General features: G+C 40.5%; 1 protein-coding gene across 2 annotated transcripts in view; it reads right to left on the bottom strand.

Moving 5' to 3' along the window:
• LOC137344479 (plexin-A2-like) overlaps window positions 1-25,718 on the bottom strand; it is a 394,264-nt gene that overhangs the window by 22,317 nt on the left and 346,229 nt on the right. For both annotated transcript variants that reach the window (XM_068007472.1, XM_068007473.1), the window contains exons 24-30: window positions 17,845-17,911; window positions 16,770-16,916; window positions 16,268-16,427; window positions 13,394-13,497; window positions 4,603-4,702; window positions 2,683-2,873; window positions 1,921-2,090 (exon numbers count right to left, since the gene is read on the bottom strand). In XM_068007472.1, coding sequence (XP_067863573.1) covers window positions 1,921-2,090; window positions 2,683-2,873; window positions 4,603-4,702; window positions 13,394-13,497; window positions 16,268-16,427; window positions 16,770-16,916; window positions 17,845-17,911 — 939 coding nt within the window. The remainder of the gene's footprint in view (window positions 1-1,920; window positions 2,091-2,682; window positions 2,874-4,602; window positions 4,703-13,393; window positions 13,498-16,267; window positions 16,428-16,769; window positions 16,917-17,844; window positions 17,912-25,718) is intronic.

Raw genomic sequence — 25,718 nt, 5'->3', positions numbered from 1 at the left:
ATATATACACATACACGTGTGAGAGTGAGAGTGCATGAGAGAGAGTGAATGGGAGAGACAGAAAGAGAATGAGTGTATGAGAGAGTGAAAGAGAGAGTGTGAAAGAGTGAGAGAGTGAGTATGTGTACACGAAAAATAATAATATTTTAACGTAGTAAAACCTCCCAAGGCACTTCACAGGATTATAATCAGATAAAAAACGGACACCGAGCCAAAGGAGGAAATATTAGAACAGGTGACTAAAGGCTTGGTTAAAGAGGTTGGTTTTAAGGAGCGTCTTAAAGGAGGAGAGGTGGAGAGGCAGAGAGGTTTAGAGAGGGAATTCCAGAGCTTAGGGACTAGACAGCTGAAGGCACGGCTGCCAATGATGGGGTGATGGAAACCTACGAGGCCAGAATTGCAGGAACGCAGAGTTCTTGGGCTGGAAGAGGCGACAGAGTTTGGGGGGGGGGGGCGCACAAAGCCATGGAGGGATTTGAACACAAGGACAAGAATTTTAAATTTGGGGCGTTGCTGGTCTGGAAGCCCATGTAGGTCGATGGGCACAGGGGTAATGTGTGAACGCGATTGGGTGCAAGTTAAGAAACGGGCAGCAGAATTTTTACAGGGTTGGAAGGTGGGAGGCCATATGGAAAAGTAAAGCTTATCAATAATTTTGAATGAACCACAAATTTATTGGCTTTTGTAAGGGTGGCACACACTGACCAGAACACCTCTGCTGAGGACAAAGATGAAAGTTTGAGCTCCAGGACTTCTAGGTACCTCTATCCCTTTATTCAAATTGGCTGAGTTTTGCCTCATTTTCAGTTGGACTGCTGGAAGTCAGTTCTTCATTTTACAATTTGTTTTCGTGGGAAACAAACAGTTTCTGGCTTACTCCCCTGAAAGCTGGGTGGCTCTAAAGTTTGACCAGACAGAAACTAGTGGCCTGGCTGCAGGATGTGTAGGAGCAGGCAGCATGTAAGTAAAAAATAGACACCACTAATTTCTACGGGGATTCTCCCAATTACACACCACAACTTCGACAGAAGATCTGCGGAAACCCCGGAGAAATGGCTTAAAAACGCTGTTTCTTCGTGGTTACTGCGGATCTTCTACTGAAGATGATCAGTAGACACCCCCCCAAACCAGTGGAAATTCTACATCAAAATTTCATACACATTTTATTCAGTAGAAAATTCTCCTGTTACTACTGAGCCTGCAGCTGCATTTTAGAGAAAGAAGAAATTAATAACTTATTAACCTGCTCTCGCTGCTGAAGGAAAATATGGAGATGGTAAAATTGTCCAAACTTTAAACATTCGAAAGGGATATAGGGGCTGATAATGTGATTATAGGCAACCTTTACAATGGAGGCCTGAGGCCTACTATGGGCGCAGTGTAGCCCAACACAGCTGGCCAGCATAAAGGGAGCCAGTGTACGAACTGTGCTCGGCTCATTAGGGCCATAAAAAATATTTAAATCAAGGGGCATCCCCATAATGCAGCTGGAGCGCCTGAGCAGCATTTCAGGTACTGAATGCCTGTCCTCAGTGGGCACTGAAGGTGTGTTCAACAATAAAAACATTTGCAGGGGTGGCCCTAAGGACCACCCAACTTGATATCTCGAAAGCATGTCGATCACAAAAGGCCAAAGTGCCTCTGTTGTCCTCCCTCTCTCCACCAGAAAAAAATTGCAGGTGATTCATGGACAGCCAGCAGCCTTTCACTAGCTTCTGACACCCAAAATTGTGGGTCCCATCCCACCATCCCTCTTCCCAGTGCATCATGCAAAATGTGTTGGGGGACACTAGAAAAATATTTAAATAGCTTGAATTCAGCTCATTCAACCTGAAGAGTGCTGGTGCTGTGCTGGTACTGCATTACTGGACCCATTGATTGTTTCAGTGGTTAGATGCAGCAGGCAAATGCAGCACTTACCAGTTACTCTTCCATGTGTGCCTAACAGCTGTGTCATGGATGACATGTCTGTCAGCCTGCTCGTCCAGGAAATCAAACATGTACTTAATGGCAAGTGGTAAGGCACTGCCACGGTGCACTGTGCTGAACAGTGTCTCAAACAGGTCATCTACAAACTTCTGCAGTGTGCCCTGTAAAAAAAAGTGAAGAAGTGTGCATTTGATTGTCAAGGGTTTTTTTTACTTCAAAACAATCTGATACATTAACATATAACTTAAAAAAGTGTTAGAGGAGTGCCACCATAAGTGATGTTATTTCTATAGTGAGAGCTGAGAAAATTATGTTGATTGTATACTAGTGTATAAGAAGGTTAAGGACCTTAAAGCTGAACTGAACCTGTACTCTTTCATCTTAAACTTGGCCTACAGTAGATGTGAACTTCTCAGTTTCTGGATACGGATAGACTTGTAGACCCCATCGTAGCTTATCAGGCAGAGTAGAAACTAAAATCTGGCTGAATAGTAAATATCTAAAGATGTGGTCAGAATAATGCAGATATGTAACTGGCCATTTTAAATCTAAGTCAAATCAATTCTATTTCTTACTCTGTAAGATTAGTACTTTAAACAGCAACCAAACTGAATGCTAATGGCACTTAACCATGTTCACATTATCCCAGTTGGGCTTGATTATATGTCTCTCTGGTGCATAAATTGAGTCTCTTCCTCCACTCCCCTCCCAAGTTCTCATTGACACTGTCATTAATCCATCCATCTCTAGTACCTTTGTTGCTAGCAGTCTTGTCAGGTAGATTTCAGATACCATCTTACTGCCACGGTCACCCTCCTTCTGGTCTCCATGGTCATGGTTCTTTACTAGATGCCACACTTTAACACCACTCTCTAAATCTGGGGTAATCATTGGAGCTCGAGAACGCAGACTGTCAGGACTCCCAGTGTACCGTAAAGTGGAGTCTATAAGGAAAGGAAAGACAAAATCATTCAAATCAAATGAAAGTAACCACTGTGAAATTGCAAACACATAGCAATAAACTTTAAAAATGATAGATAGATTACATCCTCCTTGTGTTGTAACACACTATTGTGAAATTAGAAACCAATCAAAACTAAACGAACATATTATCCCACTCTAGCTCAATTTGAGTGTAATTATAGCACAATATAAGTAGCTAAACAGTTTTCTTATCTGAGCAGAGAAATCACAAGTTACCTTCCAATTATTTCCTCTAGTGTTCTAAAGATACGGAATGGGTAAAGTCTTTTTGTTAGTTGTGGAGGTAACCATCACATAGGGATAATCCTTGCTTTACATGATTGTACTGTACATGATTTTGTAGCCTGGAACACTGATCATTCTTTTTTCTTGTTTGGAGTTTAAACTTTGTTTTAGCCCTTGAAAAAAAGCTTGGTATGGTTTACATTTCTAGTTTATCAAGATTCATAATTATAATGATGGGGAGGTACAGGAAAAGCTGGAATAAATAGATGACCTAGTATCAATAAAATTTACATAGAGGGTAGAGCTTCCGCTTTGTGCGCAATCGGAAAATTGCACCCGAAATTGCGCTGATTGGGTTACACTTCACGTTTCTGCTAAAATTCACGTGCATAATCACAAACATAAAATCTTCCACGAACTCGCACAATCGGACAGTGTAATAGAACGCAATTGTTTCTTTTTTTCCCTTTCCATTAAAAGTAATCCTTGATATATTTAAGAGTGGTAACCTGGTGCAGTTTTATTAACACAGCTGAAAATGGGTTTATCACCAGTATAAGCATTTTTAATAAGGGTGTCCAGTCCTCCACCTATGAGTAACCTGATTTGAAATCACTGAAAATGACTTAAAATCTATACTGAACCATTTAATAGTTTCATTGGTGTAGACAAGTCAGTTTCTTGCTAAATTAAATATTTTTTGATATGAAAAAACTTTTAAAATGTGCCTACTAGTGCCTGTGTGCCTAAGAAAATGAACACAATTTGAAGAGCCTTCCCTAACCATCCCAATCAGTGGAATCTCGTAATTTCGACCTGGGGGCAGGGCCAGTTTTGTGGGCAGGGCCTGATTCGGGCGAATTGAATCTTGAACCAGCGTAAATGATCATGGAAACCACGAACATAAGTGGTTTTAGGCGTAACTTACTTATGTTTAAAATTCCTCGATCTTTTGTGCTGGTTCGGCTGATTCTGCCTGGATTGCACTGACACACAACCAGCAGAAACAAGCGGAACCTTGATCCCCAGAACATTAGGGATGTGTAAAGGACTCAGATTTAGCAGGTGCCCAAGAAGTCCCATTACAGGCTCATGGTATTTTCTTCAAATCTTTTAGGAAATCTCATGAGTGGGAAGTTACCTTGATTGCTCAGTAATATTTTACCAAGTTACAATACTGTGAGATTCTCGTTCATGTGTGACTGGTGCATTGTCCACAGAGACACAATCCCAAGTGAAACCAATAAAAGCATTGTGTCTGCATGGTAAACAATACTCTCTGTAATGTTCTGAGACTGATGCTATTTCATGTGCTGGGGGGAATGGCTGTAAAGGGCTTCAGTGGAGGTAGTCAGTCCTTTGAATTCAGTAAGTAGCACCAATTATAGGTCACTCCAGCACCTTCTTTTGGTGAATGCAATTCTCTTACAAGGAGCTTATAAGCTTGCTCAGATCTTAACTTACCATAGCGACTAATGGATGTCCGACACATACTTGTTGTGGTTGGAACGTTATAAGAAGAGGTTTGTTTCGGAACCAGGGCAACAACTGAACGGTCAGACACCTGCAGAGGGATTTAAATATTGTATTTAATAACTGAAAGTCAAACAGAACTTTCTCAGTGTCCACAAAATTGAAGTTCAGGAAAGTCGAATGCATATTCTCCTTCCCCACCTGAACGTAGGTCCTGGATATTGGTCCAGTGAAGCTTTCAATCCGTAATGAATTTTCTCATGACGTGCAGTAGCATTTTTATACCACCTCTACAAAAATGCATTCAAAATGGTTTTCCTTATAGCATGTTGTACTCTGAGCTTGTAGTAAATTGACCTTCCATCTCACATATATACCTGAACAACCCGAGACAACCAGCAGTGCACCAATCAACCTAATTGAATATGCTAAAAAGCATTCAAGTGACACTCAAACTCATAAAAAGTACTCCAGCAGTATGAAAACAAATACAAGAAAAACCTATTTATAAATGTCATGTTCACCTCAATTTTACATACAAATACAGCACGGATTTTTTTTTGCTTTGTTTTCGTAGTAAAGTTTTCCATTTGGATACGAGATCAAATATGACTGTACTAGGCTAGTTGGGAGAGTAGATTAGAATACTGTCCTTTTAATTCGAAGATTCAGGATGTGAATACATCAAAATTGATGGTTGAAAGTCTCCTGTGTCTGCCAACTGTAAGTTAGGAGTTTGGATAATATCAAAACCAGATTCTGGTGGGCACTAGTCTGCATCTCAGATTGTCCATAACTGTACACGGTTGGTGTAGAAAATGGAAAACATCACGCTGCACGGCAGAGGAAGGGCAGGTGGGAGGCATTTCTAGGTTGTATATTAAGGTACACTGTTGAGTATACAGGGAGGTTCACCATGGACACGACCAATCTACGAGTGCCCAATCCAAACAAGGTGGGTGATTTTAAACCCTAAGAACGGATGGGTTGGGTGCTGGTGGGAGTTGAAAATCGTTGGTTTTTTTGAGTCACAACCGCAAAATTTTCAGACTTTGCATTCCCAGTGGGAAGCCCGTACTTTTACGCACCGACGTTAAACCCGGAAATAAAACCAGGTTGCGGTCACGACCCAAAAAACAACTATTTTCAACTCCCACCCGTTCGAGGGGTTTAAAATCACCTCCAATGTGTGGGAAAATTAGACCAAAATTGAGTAACATAAAAATACACAGGAAGACGACAGAATACTGGATGCCTGTACCTCTTTGAGCCGCAGCTTGTGAAGATTACAAGTCAAGTGTAAACTGACATAAGGTTTAAAGTTTCCATATTGGGTGCAATTGGGAAATTGCATAATCACAAACGTAAAATCTTCAATGAACCAGCACAATTGGGCAGCCTAATGGAATGTAATTGTTTCTTTTTTTCCATTAAAAAGTATTCCTTGATGTGGTAACCTGGTGCATTTTTATTAATACAGCTGAAAATGGGTGTAGCACCAAAAATAAGCATTTTTAATAAGGATGTCCAGTCCTCCACCTGTGAATAACCTGATTTAAAATCACTGAAAATGACTTTAAAAAACTATACTGAACCATTCAATAGTTTCATTGGTGCACACTGGTCAGTTTCTTAGTAAATTAAATATTTTTTGATATGAAAAAACTTTTAAAACATGCCTACTAGTACCTGTGTGCCTAAGAAAATGAATGCAATTTGAAGAGCCTTCCCGAACCAGCACAATCTCACAATTTTGACCTGGGGGCGTGGCCAGTTTTGTGGGTGAATTGAATCTTGAACCAGTGTAAAGATCGCAGTTAGCACGAGCATAAGTGGTTTTGGACGTAACGCATTTACGTTTTAAATGCCACGATCTTTTGCACTGGTTCAGTCGATTCCGTCTGGACTGTGCTGATATTACTAGCGGGAACAAGCAGAAACTCTACCACTAGATCTTTAGACAAATATGTTTGGGTAATGTTTTCATGAAAATGCATTCGGACAATCAGTTTTGTTTGGGGAGGGAAAGAAGCAGGAAGGAGCTCTGTATTATTTTCGTCACAAGAGTCATCATGCAGTCGCTCGGTTTCAACATGATTTAGGCTGCTATATTTTGCTTTTGTAAAAAAAAAGAAAAAAGATTTGCAAAACAGTTTTTCATGATGACGATACCCCTTTAAAAATAACTGTAATTTCAAGTTTACTGAGCTTTGTAATTAATATGATGAAGAATGTGTAGGGATTAGAGCTGGCTGGCAGTAAGCTGTCTGAAAGGAAAGGAGATCCCATTGAAATATCCATCAGCTCATTAAAAGGAACATTCTTTCCCACTGTGCTAAATCACAGAAAAGTGAAAAATACTAGACAATATTCAGTGAATTAAAATCTGAACCAATTTCATAAATGTCAAAAATATGTATTTAGGGTAGCAGAGGTAAAAGGCCTCATTCATCAATATTTTGACACTCTAGCATTTACATGCATTTCCCACCGACACAAATCAGGAGTGGCTGAAACACAATCTAGTAATGCTTATGACTTTTAGCGTCTACATAATACTGGAATCCTCAAATGTCCAGTTAGTGTTTAATTTTTCCCAGTAAAAACTTTGAACCAAATGTTACATATTGGCAGTAAAGAAAACTAAGGTCAATTCCATGCACATTATAAGAGATTAACAAATCATGAGTTCAATTTTTAATTCATTGTTGGGATGTGAGCATCGGTGGCAAGGCCGGTATATATTTCCCATCCCTAGTTGCCCATAGAAGGTGATGGTGGGCCTTCTTCTATCGTGGTTTTGTTGTAACTGAGTTGCTTGCTAGGCCGCTTCAGAGAGAGGGGTCAACCATGTTGGTGTAGGACTGGAGTCACATATAGGCCAGACCGGGTAAGGACGGCAGGTTTCCTTCCTAAGGGACATTAGTAAACCAATTGGCTCTTTATGATAATGCATCAGCTTCATAGTCAATTTTACTGATACCAGCTTTTTATTTCCAGATTTTTGAAACTCAATTAAAATTCTCAAAGTACCATTGTCAAATTTGAACTCACGTTCTCTGGATTATCAGTCCAGGCTTCTGGATTACTAGTCCAGTAACATAACCACTACAATACCAACAACGGTAACAGTTGCATTGTGACTAAAAGCTTGGTCAAAGAGGTAGGTTTTAAGGAGCATCTAAAAGGAGAGAGGGGTTTAGGGAGGGAATTCCAGAGCTTGGGGTCTAGACAGCTGAAGGCACGGCTGCCAATGTTGGGGCAAAGGAAGTCGGGGATGCACAAGAGGCCAGAGTTGGAGGAATGCAGAGTTGGAGGAATGCAGAGTTCTTGTAGAGTTTAGAGCTGGAGGATGTTACAGATATAGGGAGGGGCGAGACCATGAAAGGATTTGAATATGATGATGAGAATTTTTAAATTGAGGTGTTGGTGGACCGAGAGCCAATGTAGGTCAGCAAGCACAGGGGTGATGGGTGAATGGGACTTGGTGAGTTAGGATACAGGCAGCAGAGTTTTGGATGACCTCAAGTTTGTGGAGGGTGAAAGACGGGAGGCCGGCCATTAGAGCAATAGTTGAGTCTGGAGGTATTAAAAGCATGGATGAGAGTATCAGCAGCAGATGGGCTGAGGCAGGGTTGGAGACGGGCAATGTTACGGGGGTGGAAGTAGGCAGTCTGTGTGGTGGAGAGGATATGGGGTCAGAAGCTCAGCTCAGAGTCAAATAGAACTCTGAGGTTGCGAACAGTCAGCATCAGCCTGAGGCAGTGGCCAGGGACATGGATAGAATCGGTGGCTAGGGAACTAAGTTTGTGGCAGGGGCTGAAGACAATAGCTTCAGTCTTGCACATGTTTAATTGGAGGAAATTTCAACCCATCCAGGAGTGGATATCGGACAAGCAGTCTGAACACAGAGGCAGAGGAGGGGTCGAGAGAGGTGGTGGTGAGGTAGAGCTGGGTGTACGTGTGGAACCTGATGTCATGTCTTTGGATGATGTCACTGAGGGGCAGCATGGAGATGAAAAATGGGAGGGGGCCAAGGCCTGGGGGACTCCAGAGGCAACAGTGTGGGTGCAGGAAGAGAAGCCATTGCAGGAGATAATCATACCCATACAAAAGCACAAGTTAGCATGAACAAATTAATATTCACTGGTGCATCTCAGTGTTGATTGCAGGCTGATGAGGGGAGGCCTGGGAGCAAATAGGATTGAGAAGGACAGAACCGGGTGATAGACAACGGTCAAGGACCGTCAGACAGGAGACCGAGCAAATGTACAGTAGCAAAGGTGGAAGGTGCTGGTGTGAGGATAGTGCGGAAGTATCAAGCAGTGCTGGTGGATACAGGGCTGGGAACATGTCAGCAGGCATTACAGAGGCAAGTTATATCTCACTTTGTTTTTTGATGTTTGGTGGGTGGCTGTGCTGAGTTAAGGTGGGAACTGTAATAGTGACAGAAAGGGAGCTGGCAAAAAATTTCAAGTGCTGACTGATCTCCTATAACTTGGGGTCTGGAGCACAGTCTTGATGTACAGCTGCTAATTTTGTCTGTCCCTTTAAGGTCACTATTCAAGTAGTCCCGAAAGGGAGGTGACCTAAATAAATGGATCTTGAGATCAATTAGAGGCTAATTACTATTGCTATTAGAAGTTCTTCTAGATTGGCAGCTGCCTGGCTTACCTCCCTGGGGAGGAGCCAGGTTATTGTTTTTCACAGTAGAAACACTAATCCAATCAGAAAACTCAGACACGGGCCTGCACTGCACAAATCAGAAATCTTGTGCATCAGAATTCTGACAAAAGAAAATAGATATAGAAAGTGTTCGATCAAGTCTCACTTTAATGACAATTTTACTGAACCGTCAGAAGGAAGTAGCATCACATGGTACATTAAGTTGAGCCGTTGCCCTCTTCTCATTTGCAGAAACAGAAAGCAAAAGTTTAAATTGTCAGAACAGCACAAGAGTTATTGGAATAGTATAAGCCTTTCTTTTCATTTGTTTGATCATTTTTTAAAAAAATGGCAAAGTTGCACCTGCCAGTGAAACAGCAGTATCAGCAGCAGTGACTGAAATCCAAGAATTGATTTGACACGTATTAAATCGATTTGATTTGCGGACTGTGGTATTAATGCAAGTTAGCAGTGCTACAAGAATAGTGTGTAGCCCTTTATGTTTTTTTTGTAGAAGTAATACATGTTTACTTCTTTGAATAGTTTGTGGAAACATGAAAATAAATCAGTAATTTTATGGACAAAGTGTGTTTTTTGCAATGCATACTCAGTAGTTGCTGATATATGGTAAAGATTTAACAGAGGATGGAAGAAAAGAAACTGACCCAACAATTGGACTAAAAACAAAACAAACTAGCCCTGCGATGAATTAACTGAGCTCAGCTGGGGCTGAGGCAGCTCTTGGGGCACCTTAATTGGGCTTAGGGCTTCTGGATTGTGAGAGAGAAAAAAAAATCAGCCAGAGTTTCCTTTGACCCCTATGGAAAAGTGCACTTGCAGATGTTAAGTGAAGATAAGATTGGACTTGGCTGTGATGCCGTGCACAGTTGAAACAGCCTGCCAGCACTTGCTGTCGAGGCTCTGGCCACCTTGTGTCACGTTGCAGAGGAATACTGGTGCCTGTTGAACCACATACCAGTATGAGTCAAACATTTTCAGGAAAGGGAGAAAATTGGGGAATAATAAAAAAAAGGAAAAGGAAGCATCAGCCTTGAATGGGGGCACAGGAGGAGGAGAGAACTTGGGTTCACACCATGCTTCTCTGTGCCATAATGGGAGGATACAAATTGGAGCCAAGCACTTCCCCAAAAGGGAGAGAGGGAGGGAACAATAAGAGTAAGAATCATCTTGGCCCTGTTTGGCATGAACATCTAGTGGCTGGGCTCAGAGCACCACTAGTGCATGAAAGGTCACCCCTCACTTCTTGGCCAAGGATGGTGCATAGGCCAGGGCATCAAGAAAGGAGCAAGAGGAGGTAATACTTGGAAAAGAGATGCAGTCATAATCAAAAAAGAAAACAGCAATCATGATGCATTTATACAAGAGTTTGTGGGTTTACTAGGGTAATATTGAACATAGTGTACTACAGACAGAGAATTCTTGTTCTAATACGGTCTTCATATTTTATTTTATGAATAATTAATGCCCTTTGTAACAATTTTCCAGAAATAAGCAGATGATAGACATGCATTATTTTAGAAGCTAAAATTTTCCCAGTCTTCAAGAAAACACAAACTGGATTTTAGAAAATAAGGGTAAAAAGAATTCCTGTGCACTTTTAATTATTGAGGACTCAATCCAATAAAAGGAAACCTTATCTCTTCGACATAACTAAACTTCCAGCTAAAGGAGATGAGCTTCTCAAACAAACCTTAGATACCTCAATGACTTGGAACCGCCATTAATACGCAATTTATTTTTATACTTTAAACATATACTTTTCTGTCATACAGATAATTTTATATTTATCTCTGTCACAAGATTGAAAAAAATATTTTCCTCACCAATTTTATTTTTTAGTAGAATAAACTATTAGCTTTGACATAATAAATGTAAAATGTTCCATGTGAAATATTCTGATTGACTATTATAATGAATAATGTGTACAAAGAAGCCAGCGCATCTATTATTTCTTTATTAATCCTGTTCTCAGAGGAAATAGAAAATGCTAATCCCATTCTATTCACTGACATGATTTGGGGCTGCTGCTGTCAAAGGCAAAAGGTTTAATTTTGTCAGTCCCTGTCAGCTTTTCGCTAATTTGAATTTGCTTCAAATCTCCTCTTCATTATCTGCCACCATTCAAAGCACATAATGACTGACAACTCATCAGCTCCTTGTTTGACGTTAACCCTTTCAGCACCAATTCTCTTTTGCATTGCACATGTGGCTATTTCTCTTTATCTTAGGTATAGTTACAATGTAATGGTGGGGATTCAACAACTAATACATTTAGATGCACCACAAAGCCTGTGTATGAAATGGTGAACATGAGGTAATAGTTTTTCACTCTTCATTGCGTTACACAAAATTGCTTTACAGACAGCGCATGTTTAACAATTTGACAGTTCTCAACTGTATAAGATTGATACATTAGATTATTTAGTGAATAACCCACGTTCCTGAGGCTTAAAGCTGCACACCATTTAAGGTTTCATAATGACTTGTTACAATAGAGTTCTTAAAACAAACAAATTGCTCTACTACTGGCTCAGTGGGTAAGCTTACTGCACGGTGTGGTAATGAACTGTATGAGGTCAGATATCTGCTTTATAACGAGTTGAGCGATTTCAGTTAGCGAGGTAACACACAATTCACCTCAGCAGTACTTGCCTAAAGAAAAACTGGTCAAGGGGGAGGAGGATAGAGGACAGACTAGGTTCCCATGCTGCATTTTTAATAATATTGCAGTTCTGCATTAACAGATCACTTGGCTAAGCATTCAAAATCTTATTTTCACATTTAGTACATGTATAAGAGGGGTAATGGCCTGGAAATTTGGGCACCCATTTTTGGGCATATGGGGATCGCAGTGATCAATCCCTGCGTTTGAACGGGCACCCGATATTGGGCCTCGGATCTCATTCGACTGTAACAGGCAGCTTGCCGATGAAGTGGCATTGAAGATCGGGCCTCTCCGACACCAACAGTGACCCTCAGGTAAGTAATGGTGGAGGGTGATCAGGTCTGGAAGGAAGCAGTGGACGGGGGAGAGGTAGCAGTGGCAATTGGGGGGGGGGGGGGGGGGGGAAAGGAGTGGGGAAAGATGAGGTAGTGCCGACGATTGGGGAAGCTGTGGTCAGCAGTGGCCCAACTTTCTTTGAATGCGGGGTCTTGAGGAACACTCCTGCTCCTCGTGGCTTCACATTCAGATAAGTAAGATATGGTCAGATTATATCTAAGCCTAATGCTGCCCTCCAGATGTATTGCTGTAGTTACTGCCTATGCACGTTTCAACATTCACCTCACCTCAAACAAGCTGCTACAAATGAAGAAACATAGAAACAAAGAAAATAGGAGCAGGAGTAGGCCATTCGGCCCTTCGAGTCTGCTTCGTCATTCAATGTGATCATGGCTGATCCTCTATCTCAATACCATATTCCCACTCTCTCCCCATACCCCTTGATGCCTTTTGTGTCTAGAAATCTATCGAGCTCCTTCTTAAATATATTCAGTGACTTGGCCTCCACAGCCTTCTGTGGTAGAGAATTCCACAGGTTCACCACCCTCTAAGTGAAGAAATTTCTCCTCATCTTCGTCCTAAATGTCCTACCCTGTATCCTGAGACTGTGATCCCTCGTTCTAAACCCCCTAGCCAGGGGAAACATCCTCCCTGCATCCAGTCTGTCGAGCCCTGTCAGAATTTTATACTTTTCAATGAGATCCCCTCTCATTCTTCTAAACTCTAGTGAATACAGGCCAAGTCGACCCAATCTCTCCTCATACGACAGTCCTGCCATCCCAGGAATCAGTCTGGTGAACATTTGCTGCACTCCCTCTATGGCAAGTATATCCTTTCTTAGGTAAGGAGACCAAAACTGCACACAATACTCCAGGTGTGGTCTCACCAAGGCCCTATATAACTGCAGTAAGAACTATAATGGTTACTTTTGGACGCAAGCCCACAAAAGTTTCAAAGCTACCAGTTGATTCTGCATAATCTATTGTTTGGTTTAAATCTTGGTTAAGGATGAGGAGATATCGAGTTCAGAACTTTCTGCTCGAGTTCTCTTTCGTGCTGTATGGCTCAGTGGTGTGGTTGTTGTGTTTGCATTACCTGATAGTGCACCAATGTGTTCAAGCGCTTCCAGTCATTTTCAATCTTTGTGGTGATGTCTTCATCTTGTAGTACAACTCGGGCCATTCGTCCTTGACGCCACTCTGCACAAATATACTGCAGATTAGAACCTTACCACCATCATCTCTACTACCAGAATGGATATTTTTTTTTAAATTCCGACTTAAATAAATTGAAAAAATGGTAAATTTTTACGGTTTAAATGGTTATAGTGGAACTAGTATCATGAAAGCTCATGTATGAAACAACATAACAAGTAAAAATATCTTAATTTTTAAAATTCCGATGCTATCTCCCAGCTGCTGTTGCAGATGCAGAAAAGTCTTTAAACCGCAGGAATTATGTTTTCTTTAAAAAAGAAAAAAAAATCATCGAAACTAAATTCTGATTTATGAACTCAGTAATGAACTCGGACAAGTAAGTGAATTGAAGGTAGAAGAACATTTAGGGGCCAGTGATCATAACATAATTAGGTTTACAGTCTGAATAAAGCAAGGAAGAAATTAAGTCAAAAACAAAGATGTTGGACTGGAAAACTACAAATTTTTAAAAAGGATACTATTCAAAATGAATTCGACAGAGAAGCTCACAGATTAAAAGCAGATCAGCAACGGAAAATATTTATGTGCAAGACAGATAGAAGAAAAACTTGCATTAAATAGCATGTTTCTTGTTCTCAGGACATTACAATACACTTCACAATTAATTACTTTCGAAGTGTAGCCACTGTTGTTATGTAGGCACTGCAATCTGTACACAACAAGCTTCCACAAACAGCAATGAGAAGAATGGCCAGTTAAATCTATTTTAATGGTGTCCGTTGAGGGATGAACATTGGTCAGAATACCAGAAGAACTCCCTGCTCTTCTTTGAAAAAGTGCTATGGGATCTTTCATGTCCACCTGAAGAGGCAGACAGGACAAGGACTGAATGTTTCATCTGAAAGACAGCACCTCCAACAGTGCAGCACTCCCTCAAAACTAAAGTGTCAGAGTGAATTATGTGCTCACGTTCTGGAGGCGGGCCTGAACCCAGGACTTCTTGGTGAGAGTACTACCATTAAGCCAAGTAGATACTAAACAAGATTAGACTAAAAGCATTCTGATCAGGAGTTAAAGGGCTTCATTAGTCCAGGATCAGAAAGGAGACTGGTGAGCTGAGGAGATTGGAGCAAAAAACAATCTATAAGGAGGAGGGACAGAACTAAAGTAGGAGCAATAGCAAAAGTAGAGAAGAAAAGTAAAGATGGAGATTGGGGGGTCTAAGGGAGAATATGAAAAAAAGAGTGGCAATCAAAATAAAAGGTAATCACTAAGGACAAAGTTGGCAATCTGACGGTAGAGAATAAAAACATTGCAGAGATGCTGAACAAGTATTTCACCTATATACTAACAAAGAATGAAGGAAGGAAGGTCTGCAGGAATGCCAGGGGAGGATATGGAGGAACAAATGTCAGATACAATTATAAATAAAGGAAATGCTATTGAAAGGGTTAATGGGACTCAAAGCTAATAACTCACCAGGCCTGGATGGCCTTCCTTCAAATGATGAGTGAGGTTGTTTCGAAAATAGAAGAGGTATTAACCCTAATTCTTTGGAAATTGGTATTATACAACAGGACTGGAGGGTGGTTACACCCCTGTTCAAAAAGGGGAAAAGGATAGGCCAGGTAACTATAGATCAGTAAAAAAGCTGCTAGAGACTATAATTACATAGAACATACAGAACAGGCCATTTGGCCCAACTGGTGTTTATGCTCCACATGAGCCTCCTCCCATCCTACTTCATCTAACGCTATCAACATATCCTTCTATTCCTTTCTCCCTCATGTGTTTATCTAGCTTCCCCTTAAATGCATAATAAGGGCTAACATAAGTAAAATTTAGAGAAGTATGAGCTAATCTGGGACTGTCAGCATGGATTTATAAAGGGCATGTCATGCTTGTCTAATTTAATTAAAGTCTTTGAAGAAATTACTGAGCAGATAAACAAAAGGAATGCAGCGGATGTGATAATTTGGACTCTCAAAAAGCATTTGATAAAGTACCGCATAAGGGACTTGTGAAGAATAAGGTCCATAGTTTTGAATGTAAAGTGGTGGCATGAATAGGGAGATGGCTGAAGGATAGAAAATAAAGAGCAAGAATAAATGGATATTTCTTGAATTGGCAAGACGTTGCCAGTGGTGAACCCCAGGGATCTGTGCTCAGACCCCTCTTGTTCTACATATACATAAATGATCTGGACAGGCACATGGAGGGAATTTCAAAATTTGCTGATACCAAATTAAAGGATGTGGAAAACTACGAGGAAGCAATACAGGATGGCAAATCAGATTAGGGAAGTGGTCAGATATGTGGTAAATACTGTTCATCAAAAATAAATATGAAGTGGTAAATTTTTAGGAAAAGAACAGAGAATGGAAATATGGCCTAAATAACAATATTCTCAATGGAATGAAGGTACAGGGAGATTGAAGGGTGCAGGATAAAAGATTTTTAAAAGCAGGTGGAAAATGTCAGAAAAGGGGAAATGAGATTCTGGGTTTTATGATCATATATATATTTCTACTGTTTTGTGAATTGGTAACAAAGGGGCAGAGATCTAGGATATCCATTAGAAGCATAGAAGGGTAGGTTGGAATAAACTTTTTCAAGCAAAGGGTTATTAGAATATGGAATACATTACCACAGTGGCTATTGAAGGTGATTTTGAGTGAAACAATTAAAATATTACGAAGTAAAAAGAAAAAGCAGGAAATAGCTCTGGTGCAGATCTAACAATGGCATAGGTACGATGGGTGAAATGGCCTCCTTCAGTGCTTAAAATGATGCGGTTCTATGAATTGCATACCCAGGTCCATATCAACTGCTCGCGGTCGCTGAGAATATGGTACATTTTTGTAGCTAGAATCCAGGATTTTCTCTTTAACCTGGGTGATCGTATCACAGTTCAGCACCTTCACTGGAATCTCGGGACTGTTCTCATTCTCTGGATTCACACAGTTCAGAATCTATATATAAAAAAAACAAAATTAAGTTTAATATAAAAATCAGTTGGATATTTCAAACCCAAAAGAACGAATACACGTATGGATCGGAGGACAGGCAACAGCAGTTTTCACGGCCAACATCTGTGTAAAAGACTGAGCACTCACAAGGGGGCCACAGGCAGCCCACCTGGGGAGGAGAGAAAACACAATATGGAGGGGGGGGTTTGAAAGTAATGATTTCCATTAAAAATGATTCATCAAAGAATCTTTATAGTCTAATATAACTGAACCTTTTGTTTCAAACATCAGCTTCCTAGTGTACACAGTTCTGGTGCTGAACTAGGGCTTGACAGCTAAACTCACTAGGGTCTTGTATTCAGTTTGTTGTCGGATCAATTTGTCCTCACTCAAGGAGTAGCGTGCTTCGCCAGTGATTGCGTCAATTGGTCCCTTTTCCATCTGTTGTTTAATGGCACAGTACAACATGAAGAGAGGCTCTCCCGCACACTCCTGAAAAAAATGAACAGAACAATTTACTTTGGATTCATCTTGTCCGATCAAGTGTTAGCTTTGTAAATCATCTACTACCAATCTACAAGTGATTTGAAATGGCAGGAATGGCAATAGTCTTCTTTGTCTCAGAGATACGCAAAGGATTTAATGGGTCTTGATGGTGGGCTCATAATGTAGCAGATACACAACTTTGCCATAGAGTGCTGGCTGATACTGAAATGTCAGACGTGGGTGTGACAAACTGATCCGTTCTCATCTGACAAAGTAAGTCACCAGCACTATCAGAAGGTTATAGAAGAAGATTTCACTGTGTGGTACGGAAACATTTGACATCTGCCATCTTGCTCTGCATTGTGTGCGTTTCCTTTCCGTCGAGATGGCATCAACGTCAAAGGTGCCTAATGGAGGCAACAGCTCACAGAGAAGGGGAAAATTGATGAAAAATCAGGGGAAAAGCTAGATAATAAACACAGATGGAGGAATATCACTTGTAGTGCAAAAAGGTTAAACACTGACAAGTCACTATAGTACCAACATGAATCTCACTTGTTTAGTGGTGTAATTATTGTTTCTATATGATTGCATATTTGCTTTTAGACAACCTTGTGAATTGATATATTTGTATGAATTACTGCTGTAAAGTAAATATGTTTTTTCACAAATAATTAACTGTCTAAACTCACTACATTAAAAAATCTTGGAACTAAAGAGGTGATTCATTCTGCACAAGTTCAACTTCATTAGTGGTTCCCAATAAAAGCAAAAATTTTAAAGCATTATCCACAGGAAGTGCATTGGTTTTTTTGTTGGATTTTCAAATTAAATTTAGTTTCAAAATATCTTACAATTATTGATAAAATGTTGCTATGACACAAATGCAGTTATTATACAAAGACAAGTTTCTTTGGAGATCATCAGAACTTACCTTCAGGAATTTATGCAGGAGGAATGCAAACCAATTTGTCAACATTTTCTCAGCCACAGATTCAGTCCTGAGAATAGAAAGACAAGGGGGCCTTCAGAGAAGTTACAACACAATTGTAGTTACTGGTTTTCAGGTTAAATTAATACATTCTAATAAAATCCCGCTGATCAATTCAGATGAACCCTACTGAATGCAACATTTTGAACTGCGTTTATTTGACAACACTGATAAAACACCAAAAATTACAGGAAAAAAATGAACATAAAAACTGATTAATATTCTCATCAGGAAATCTCCAGAAGTCCATCAGTCTGATTCTGAACATCCTGTCTGCCCAACTGCACCAGGAAACTCCTTGTTCATTTTTCATCTTAAACATTTTTTTCACAATAAAACTCAAATTTTAACACCAGGTTTGTCTTTTTTGTAAACAAACAAAAAACTGAATTTGGTATAACAAAAATCGCTAAAAATTAACTGGATCCCCCAAAAAATAACAAAATCCAGTGAATTCACAAAAAAACCAACTGAAAAGCAGAATTGGCTGCTATTTGTGTTCATTCTAATATGGATTTTCCATGTTGTGTGCAACTTCAAAGAGCAACAAATTTGAAACTGGATAATTCAACATATTGGAAATGTCTTCTTTGATCTACTTCTATTGAACAGAAATGTCCAAAATGCAACTCAAATCAAAATGTGTAACTGCTAAAAACTAGTAGTTGTCAACAGGTGTCAATAGAGCAGGAGTGAAGTACATGGCTGAGGTAGAGAGGGTATACATTATACTCCATCTAATTTTAACCTGATCTAAGTTGAGTAGCTTGCAAATTATCAAGATATCAACAGCAGGGTGCGAAGGGGATGGGAACCAATTTAGCATAAGATACTCCTGCGAAGGAGAGACAAATGCTATAGTAACATTGCATAATAATATCCATTCCCACAGCATTATTCTGCTGAAAGACTAGTACTGCACTTGTGCTGGTAGCAAGGAAGTATTTAATGTTTCCATGTTGGCACTATTGGAGAAAATTGGGAATGGAGAAAATATAATTGACTATCTAAGGGAGGATATATTCTTTTTTTTTGAAAAAGAATGGTTTCAATAGAATTTGTTTTCACCCACTTCCTTTTTCTTTTGATTTTCTCCTCTCCCCTCTCCTGATAGCCATTGACTTCTTAAAGGGCACCAGTTATACCACAATGCCTCACTCAAGTAGCCATTCTTCATGTGTGAACCTTGATAGTAAGTAATGGCAAGCTATACATACACAGGCATCACAACAGAGTCTAATCTTCTCCTGACTTAACGCTCACATGCATACACTTCTAGCAGAGGTCCTTGAATTTTGATCAGGAATGGGAAACTTGGCCCATTTTCCCCTTCCCAACAAAGATGTGCTGAGGCCAACCATACCTGCCCTACTGCCAGCTGAGATCAGCTAAATGAGCACAGATTGGCGACTAAACCTGGGATTTTCATGGTCTGCAAGGCTTAGCTACTCACTACCCATTGTGGGGCCTAATGTGGGACTTTATCATTTTTTTCTACCTACAGATTTGTGATAAATGTCCCAATGCATTTAGGTCAATACAACACAATGGAACCCACACAAGTGGTGCAAACTGCATGACATTTTATTGCCGTAAAATAAAAATATACTACTGCATTTAATCCAGCCCAGTTCAATGCACAACTCCTGATTAGAAAGCTGAAATTCATGGTTATTAGCTGCTGCTGAACCTGGTTTGGAGAAGGTGGTTTTAGTTACTTCCTAGAGGGGCTGCTGGATGCATTATCAAGGGTGATCATGGGATGTTCTTGAAACCACACAATTCCATATGTTTGGAGGGGGGGTGTTGGGGAGGGGGCATGTGGTAGTGGCAAATGTATTAATAATAAAATGAACATTATTAATTGAAAGAAATCAGTGTACTAGGTGGTATCGCAAGAAAGAATGACAATAGTTGCATTATACTCTTAACCTTTCAAGCACTCAAAGGTTTCAGTACCAGCTCCCACCCAAAGAAAACTGTCTTTATAGATTAGTGTGAATTAAAAAAAGGCTCTGTGGTTCTGTAGATTACCATTATTCAATTTTATTGTCACGGATGTGAGACAGCTCAAAGCCCAGGCAAGAAGCATTCAGAGCTCAGAGGATTAAATCCAAGAATTGCTTTGCACAAGTTTTACCAGTCTTCTGCTGTAGTTTAATCCCATTCTCATTTGTAATGCTCATTTATATTGTACCTTTGTTGAAAATATTACATTAAAAAAACAGGGTCTATGGTTGCAAGTAATAGATGTGAGAAATGATGAAATAGTATCGCAAATGGTAGGAGCTGGTAATGGAGCTCTTCGACCTGAATATATTCAAAATGCGTGGAGGAGCACAGATAATGACACATGGTGTTAAAATTGTCACCTCTGGTTATTAACATCTGCTAGGAATTCTGCAGACTGAAACTCCATTAAGATGTTAATCTATGAAAACATCATTCTATTTCCAGCATGGTGCTGGTTCTTCCTTTTTTTAGAATTTCAAATATGCAAATGACACATCCGCAGGAAAAGACAGAATATGAGCAATATAAGGCTGTCACTTCATCACTTGACCTTATGGCAACATAGTCTGCAGATGCAGGCATAGAAAATTACACTATAATGTTTTAAATATAACGGGGAGCTGAAACAGCCACTTACAATCAGGGAAAGCAAAACACTGATTAAGAGAGAAAATTACAGTCCCTCCAAGTTGTATTCTCAAATACATTAAAAAAAATATTTTATGGTTATTCGTCAATTAAAAACAGTTAAACGGGTTACAAATCATTTGAAGAAACTCCTCTCTAAGGAATATTAGCAGTTAAGACAAATCTATTTAAAAGTCATAATTTTAATCTGACCCCATTGAGAATGTCTAGTTAATATTTTTCAGCCTAATATTCACAATTGGCTTTGTCTTTGTTTAACAGTGAAGGGGGAGGAGACATTTTAAAACTTTGATTAGGTCACTGGGGAGTTCATGGCCCTTTAATTAATTATATACAGACACACATACTACTTACTTTGCAAACGAAACTATGGGATGGATACAGAAAATGGTCTGATGGACAGGTCTTAAAATTATGTATTTGTAAGAAATGTATATCAGATTTGATTTTATAATATTTTCTTTTCTGTAAAGTGTCAGTGGTAGTAAATCGCATGTGCATCAGAAGGCTGTGCGTTCAAGCCACAACCTAAAAATTGAGCACACGTTCTAGACTGACACTTCAGTGTAGTACTGAAGAGGTGCTGCACTGTCGGAGGCGCAATCTTGCGTATGTGATGTCAAACCAAGTCCCTTTCTGCCTGCTCAGGTAGACATAAAAGAACCTAGAAGAAGCAGAGAATTTTCCAGGTCTTAGCCAATGGCCATCCCTTAACAAGCATTACTAAAAACAGCTTAACTGGCTATTTATCTCATTGCATTTGCGGGACCGTGCTGTGTGCAAATTGGTTGTTGCCTTTGCCTACAGATTAACAGTGACTGCACTTCAAAGCCAATTAATTGGATGTGAAGCATTTGGGACATCCACAGGATGCAAGTTCTTTCTTTCTTGTAGGTATCAAATGCCAGTGCAAGAAGAAGGGTCCAGTCATTACTGCAGATTTTATTTTCACAATCACAATCAAGGTCATTCCATGATTAATCAGCAGAACACAAGTAGTGCTGGAAGCTGTATTTCATCATTTCTGTTCTGAGCAGCTGTGATTTAACTTCCTAGAATGTCAGAATTACTTGTAAAATGCAACTCAGAATGACATGACAGAAACTAAAAATCTTTATCCTACTGCTAGTGGCACAATGCTAATCGAGTAAAGATTTCACTTTAGTTTCTCCTGTTTAAGCAGGGAAGCATTGTCTTCCAGCTTTACATAGTGATCAAATCAATCTTTTAAAAAAAAACTGATTTATCTTGTGTCCCATAGGGATCTGTGCTGGGGCCTCAACTATTCACTGTATTTATTAACGACTTAGATGAAGGGATAGAGAGCCACATATCCAAATTTGCCGATGACACAAAGATAGGCAGCATTGTGAGCAGTGTAGATGGAAGCATAACATTAGAAAGAGATAGTAATAGAGTAAGTAAATAGGCAAAACTGTGGCAAGTGGATTTCAATGTAGGCAAGTGTGAGGTCATCCACTTTGGACCTAAAAAGGATAGATCAGAGTACTTTCTAAATGGTGAAAAGCTCAGAATAGTGGAGGTCCAAAAGAGACTCAGGGGTCCATGTACACAGATTATTAAAATGTCATGGATAGGTACAGAAAATAATCAAAAAGACTAATGGAATGCTGGCCATTATTAGATACAATCTAGTCCTCAAGACTAGAATACAAGGGGGTAAAAGTTATATTAAAGCTATACAAAGCCCTGGTTAGACCAGACCTGGGGTACGGTGTTCAGTTCAGGGCACCGCATCTAAGGAAGGATATATTGGCCTAGGAGGGAGTGCAGCGTAGATTTACGAGAATGACGCCTGAACTCCAAGGGTTAAAGTACGAGGATAGATTACACAAACTAGGGTCACATTCCCTGGAATTTAGAAAATTAAGAAATGATTTGATTGAAGTTTTCAAGATGTTAAGGGGAACAGATAGGTTAGATAGAGAGAAACTATTTCTGCTGTTTGGGGGGGGTTCTAGGACTAGGGAATATAGCCTAAAAATTAGAGCCAGGGCTTTCAGCAGTGAAGTTAGGAAACACTTCTACATGTTGGCTCCTCAACTCACTGGTTTTTTTATACCAGTACGTTGAGGAGCCAACTAGGGAACAGACTATTCTAGATTGGGTATTGTGCAATGAGAAGGGGTTAATTAATAATCTTGTTGTGCGGGGTCCTTTAGGGAAGAGTGACCATAACATGATAGAATGCTTCATTAAGATGGAAAGTGAAATAGTCCAATCCGAAACTAGGGTCTTAAATCTAAACAAAGGAAACTACGAAGGTATGAGGAGTGAGTTGGCTATGATAGATTGGGGAGCTTCATTAAAAGGCTTGACGGTGGATAAGCAATGGCTAACATTTAAGGAACGAATGCATGAATTGCAACAGTTCCTTTCTGGTGCAAAAACACAAAAGGAAAAACGGCCCAACCATGGCTAACAAAAGAAATTAAGGATAGTTAAATCCAAAGAGGAGTCATATAAAGTTGCCAGAAAAAGTAGCAAGCCTGAGGACTGGGAGCAGTTTAGAATTCAGCAAAAAAGGGCCAAGAGATTGATTAAGAGGGGAAAAATAGGGTATGAGAGTAAACTTGTAAGGAACATAAAAGCAGATTGAAAAGCTTCGACAAGTATGTAAAAAGAAAAAGATTAGCAAAGACAAATGTAGGTCCCTTAGAGTCAGAAACGGGAGAATTTATAATGGGGAACAAGGAAATGGCAGAGCAATTAAACAAATACTTTGGTTCTGTCTTCATGGAAGAGGACACAAATAACTTCCCAGAAATGCTAGGGAACCAAGGGTCTATTGAGAAGGAGGAATTAAAGGAAATTAGTATTAGTAAAAAAAAAGTGCTGGAGAAATTAATGGGACTGAAAGCCGATAAATCCCCATGGCGTGATGATCTGCATCCCAGAGTACTAAGAGAGGTAGCCATGGAAGTAGTGGATGCATTGGTTGTCATCTTCCAAAATTCTATAGATTATGGAACAGTTCCTGCAGATTGGAGGGCGGCAAATGTAACACCACTATTTAAAAAAGGAGGGAGAAAGAAAACAGGGAACTACAGACCAGTTAGCCTAACATCAGTAGCAGGGAAAATGCTAGACTATTATAAAGGATGTGATAACAGGACACTTAGAAAATATCAACGGGATTAGACGAAGTCAACATGGAATTATGAAAGGGAAATAGTGTTTGACAAACCTACTGGAGTTTTTTGAGGATGTAACTGGTAGAATAGTTAAGGGAGAACCAGTGGATGTGGTGTCTTTGGATTTTCAGAAGGCCTTTGATAAAGTCCCACATAAGAGGTTAGTGTGCAAAATTAAAACACATGGGATTGGGGATAATATACTGGCATGGATCGAAAATTGGTTAACAGACAGGAAACAGAGAGGAGGAATAAATACGTCTTTTTCGGGGTGGCAGGCAGTGACTAGTGGGGTACCGCAGGGATCAGTGCTTGGGCCCCAGCTATTCACAATATAGATCAATGATTTGGATGAGGGAACCAAATGTAATATTTCCAAGTTTGCTGATGACACAAAACTAGGTGGGATTGTGAGTTGTGAGGAGGATGCAAAGAGGCTTCAAGGCGATTTAGACAAGTTGAGTGAGTAGGCAAATACATGGCAGATGCAGAATTACGTGGATAAATGTGAAGTTTTCCACTTTGATAGGAAAAACAGAAATGCAGAGTACTATTTAAATAGTGACAGATCGGGAAATGTTGATGTTCAAAGGGACCTGGGTGTCCTTGTACACCAGTCACTGAAAGTAAACATGCAGGTGCAACAAGCAGTTAGGAAGGCAAATGGTATGTTGGCCTTCACTGCAAGAGGATTTGAGTACAGGAACAAGGATGTCTTACTGCAGTTATACAGGGCCTTGGTGAGACCACACTTGGAGTATTGTGTGCAGTTTTGGTCTCCTTAACTAAGGAAGGATGTACTTGCTATAGAGGGATTGCAGCAAAGGTTCACCAGACTGATTCCTGGGATGATAGGACTGTAGTATGAGGAGATACTGGGTCAAGCTAGGCCTGTATTCACTACATTTACTACACTGTATTTACTACACGATAACATCAACAAGTTCCATCCCACCATCAAGCTCACCATGGACTACTCCTCAGAATCAGTTTCTTTCTTGGACACACGAATCTCCATCAAAGACGGGCACCTCAGCACCTCACTCTACCGCAAGCCCACGGACAACCTCACGATGCTCCACTTTTCCAGCTTCCACCCTAACCACGTCAAAGAGGCCATCCCCTATGGACAGGCCCTGCGAATACACAGGGTCTGCTCAGACGAGGAGGAACGCGATGGACACCTACAGACGCTGAAAGACGCCCTAGTAAGAACGGGATATGACGCTCGACTCATCGATCGACAGTTCCGACGGGCCACAGCAAAAAATCGCATAGACCTCCTCAGGAGACTAACACGGGACGCAACCAACAGAGTACCCTTTGTCGTCCAGTACTTCCCCGGAGCGGAGAAACTACGCCATGTTCTCCGCAGCCTTCAACATGTCATCAATGAGGACAAACACCTCGCTATGGCCATCCCCACACCTCCACTACTCGCCTTTAAACAGCCACCCAACCTCAAACAGACCATCGTTCGCAGCAAACTACCCAGCTTTCAAGAGAACAGCGTCCACGACGCCACACAACCCTGCCACGGTAACCTCTGCAAGACATGCCAGATCATCGACACAGATACCACCATCACACGAGATGACACCACCCACCAGGTGCATGGTTCATACTCCTGTGACTCGGCCAACGTTGTCTACCTCATACGTTGCAGGAAAGGATGCCCCAGAGCATGGTACATTGGCGAGACCATGCAGACGCTGCGACAACGGATGAACGGACACCGCGCAACAATCGCCAAACAGGAGGGTTCCCTCCCAGTCGGGGAACACTTCAGCAGTCATGGACATTCATCCACCGACCTTCGGGTAAGCGTACTCCAAGGCGGCCTTCGAGACACACGACAACGCAAAATCGTCGAGCAGAAATTGATAGCCAAGTTCCGCACCCATGAGGACGGCCTCAACCGGGATCTTGGGTTCATGTCACGCTACACGTTACCCCACCAGCGAACAAATGTTATCTGTTTTTAATATAATGGGTCATTTG

Source organism: Heptranchias perlo, chromosome 27, assembly GCF_035084215.1.
Source record: "Heptranchias perlo isolate sHepPer1 chromosome 27, sHepPer1.hap1, whole genome shotgun sequence".
In the NCBI taxonomy this organism is placed as follows: domain Eukaryota; kingdom Metazoa; phylum Chordata; class Chondrichthyes; order Hexanchiformes; family Hexanchidae; genus Heptranchias; species Heptranchias perlo.
The sequence above is the reverse complement of the archived record's forward strand: the minus strand, read 5'-3'. Positions and strand labels throughout refer to the sequence as shown.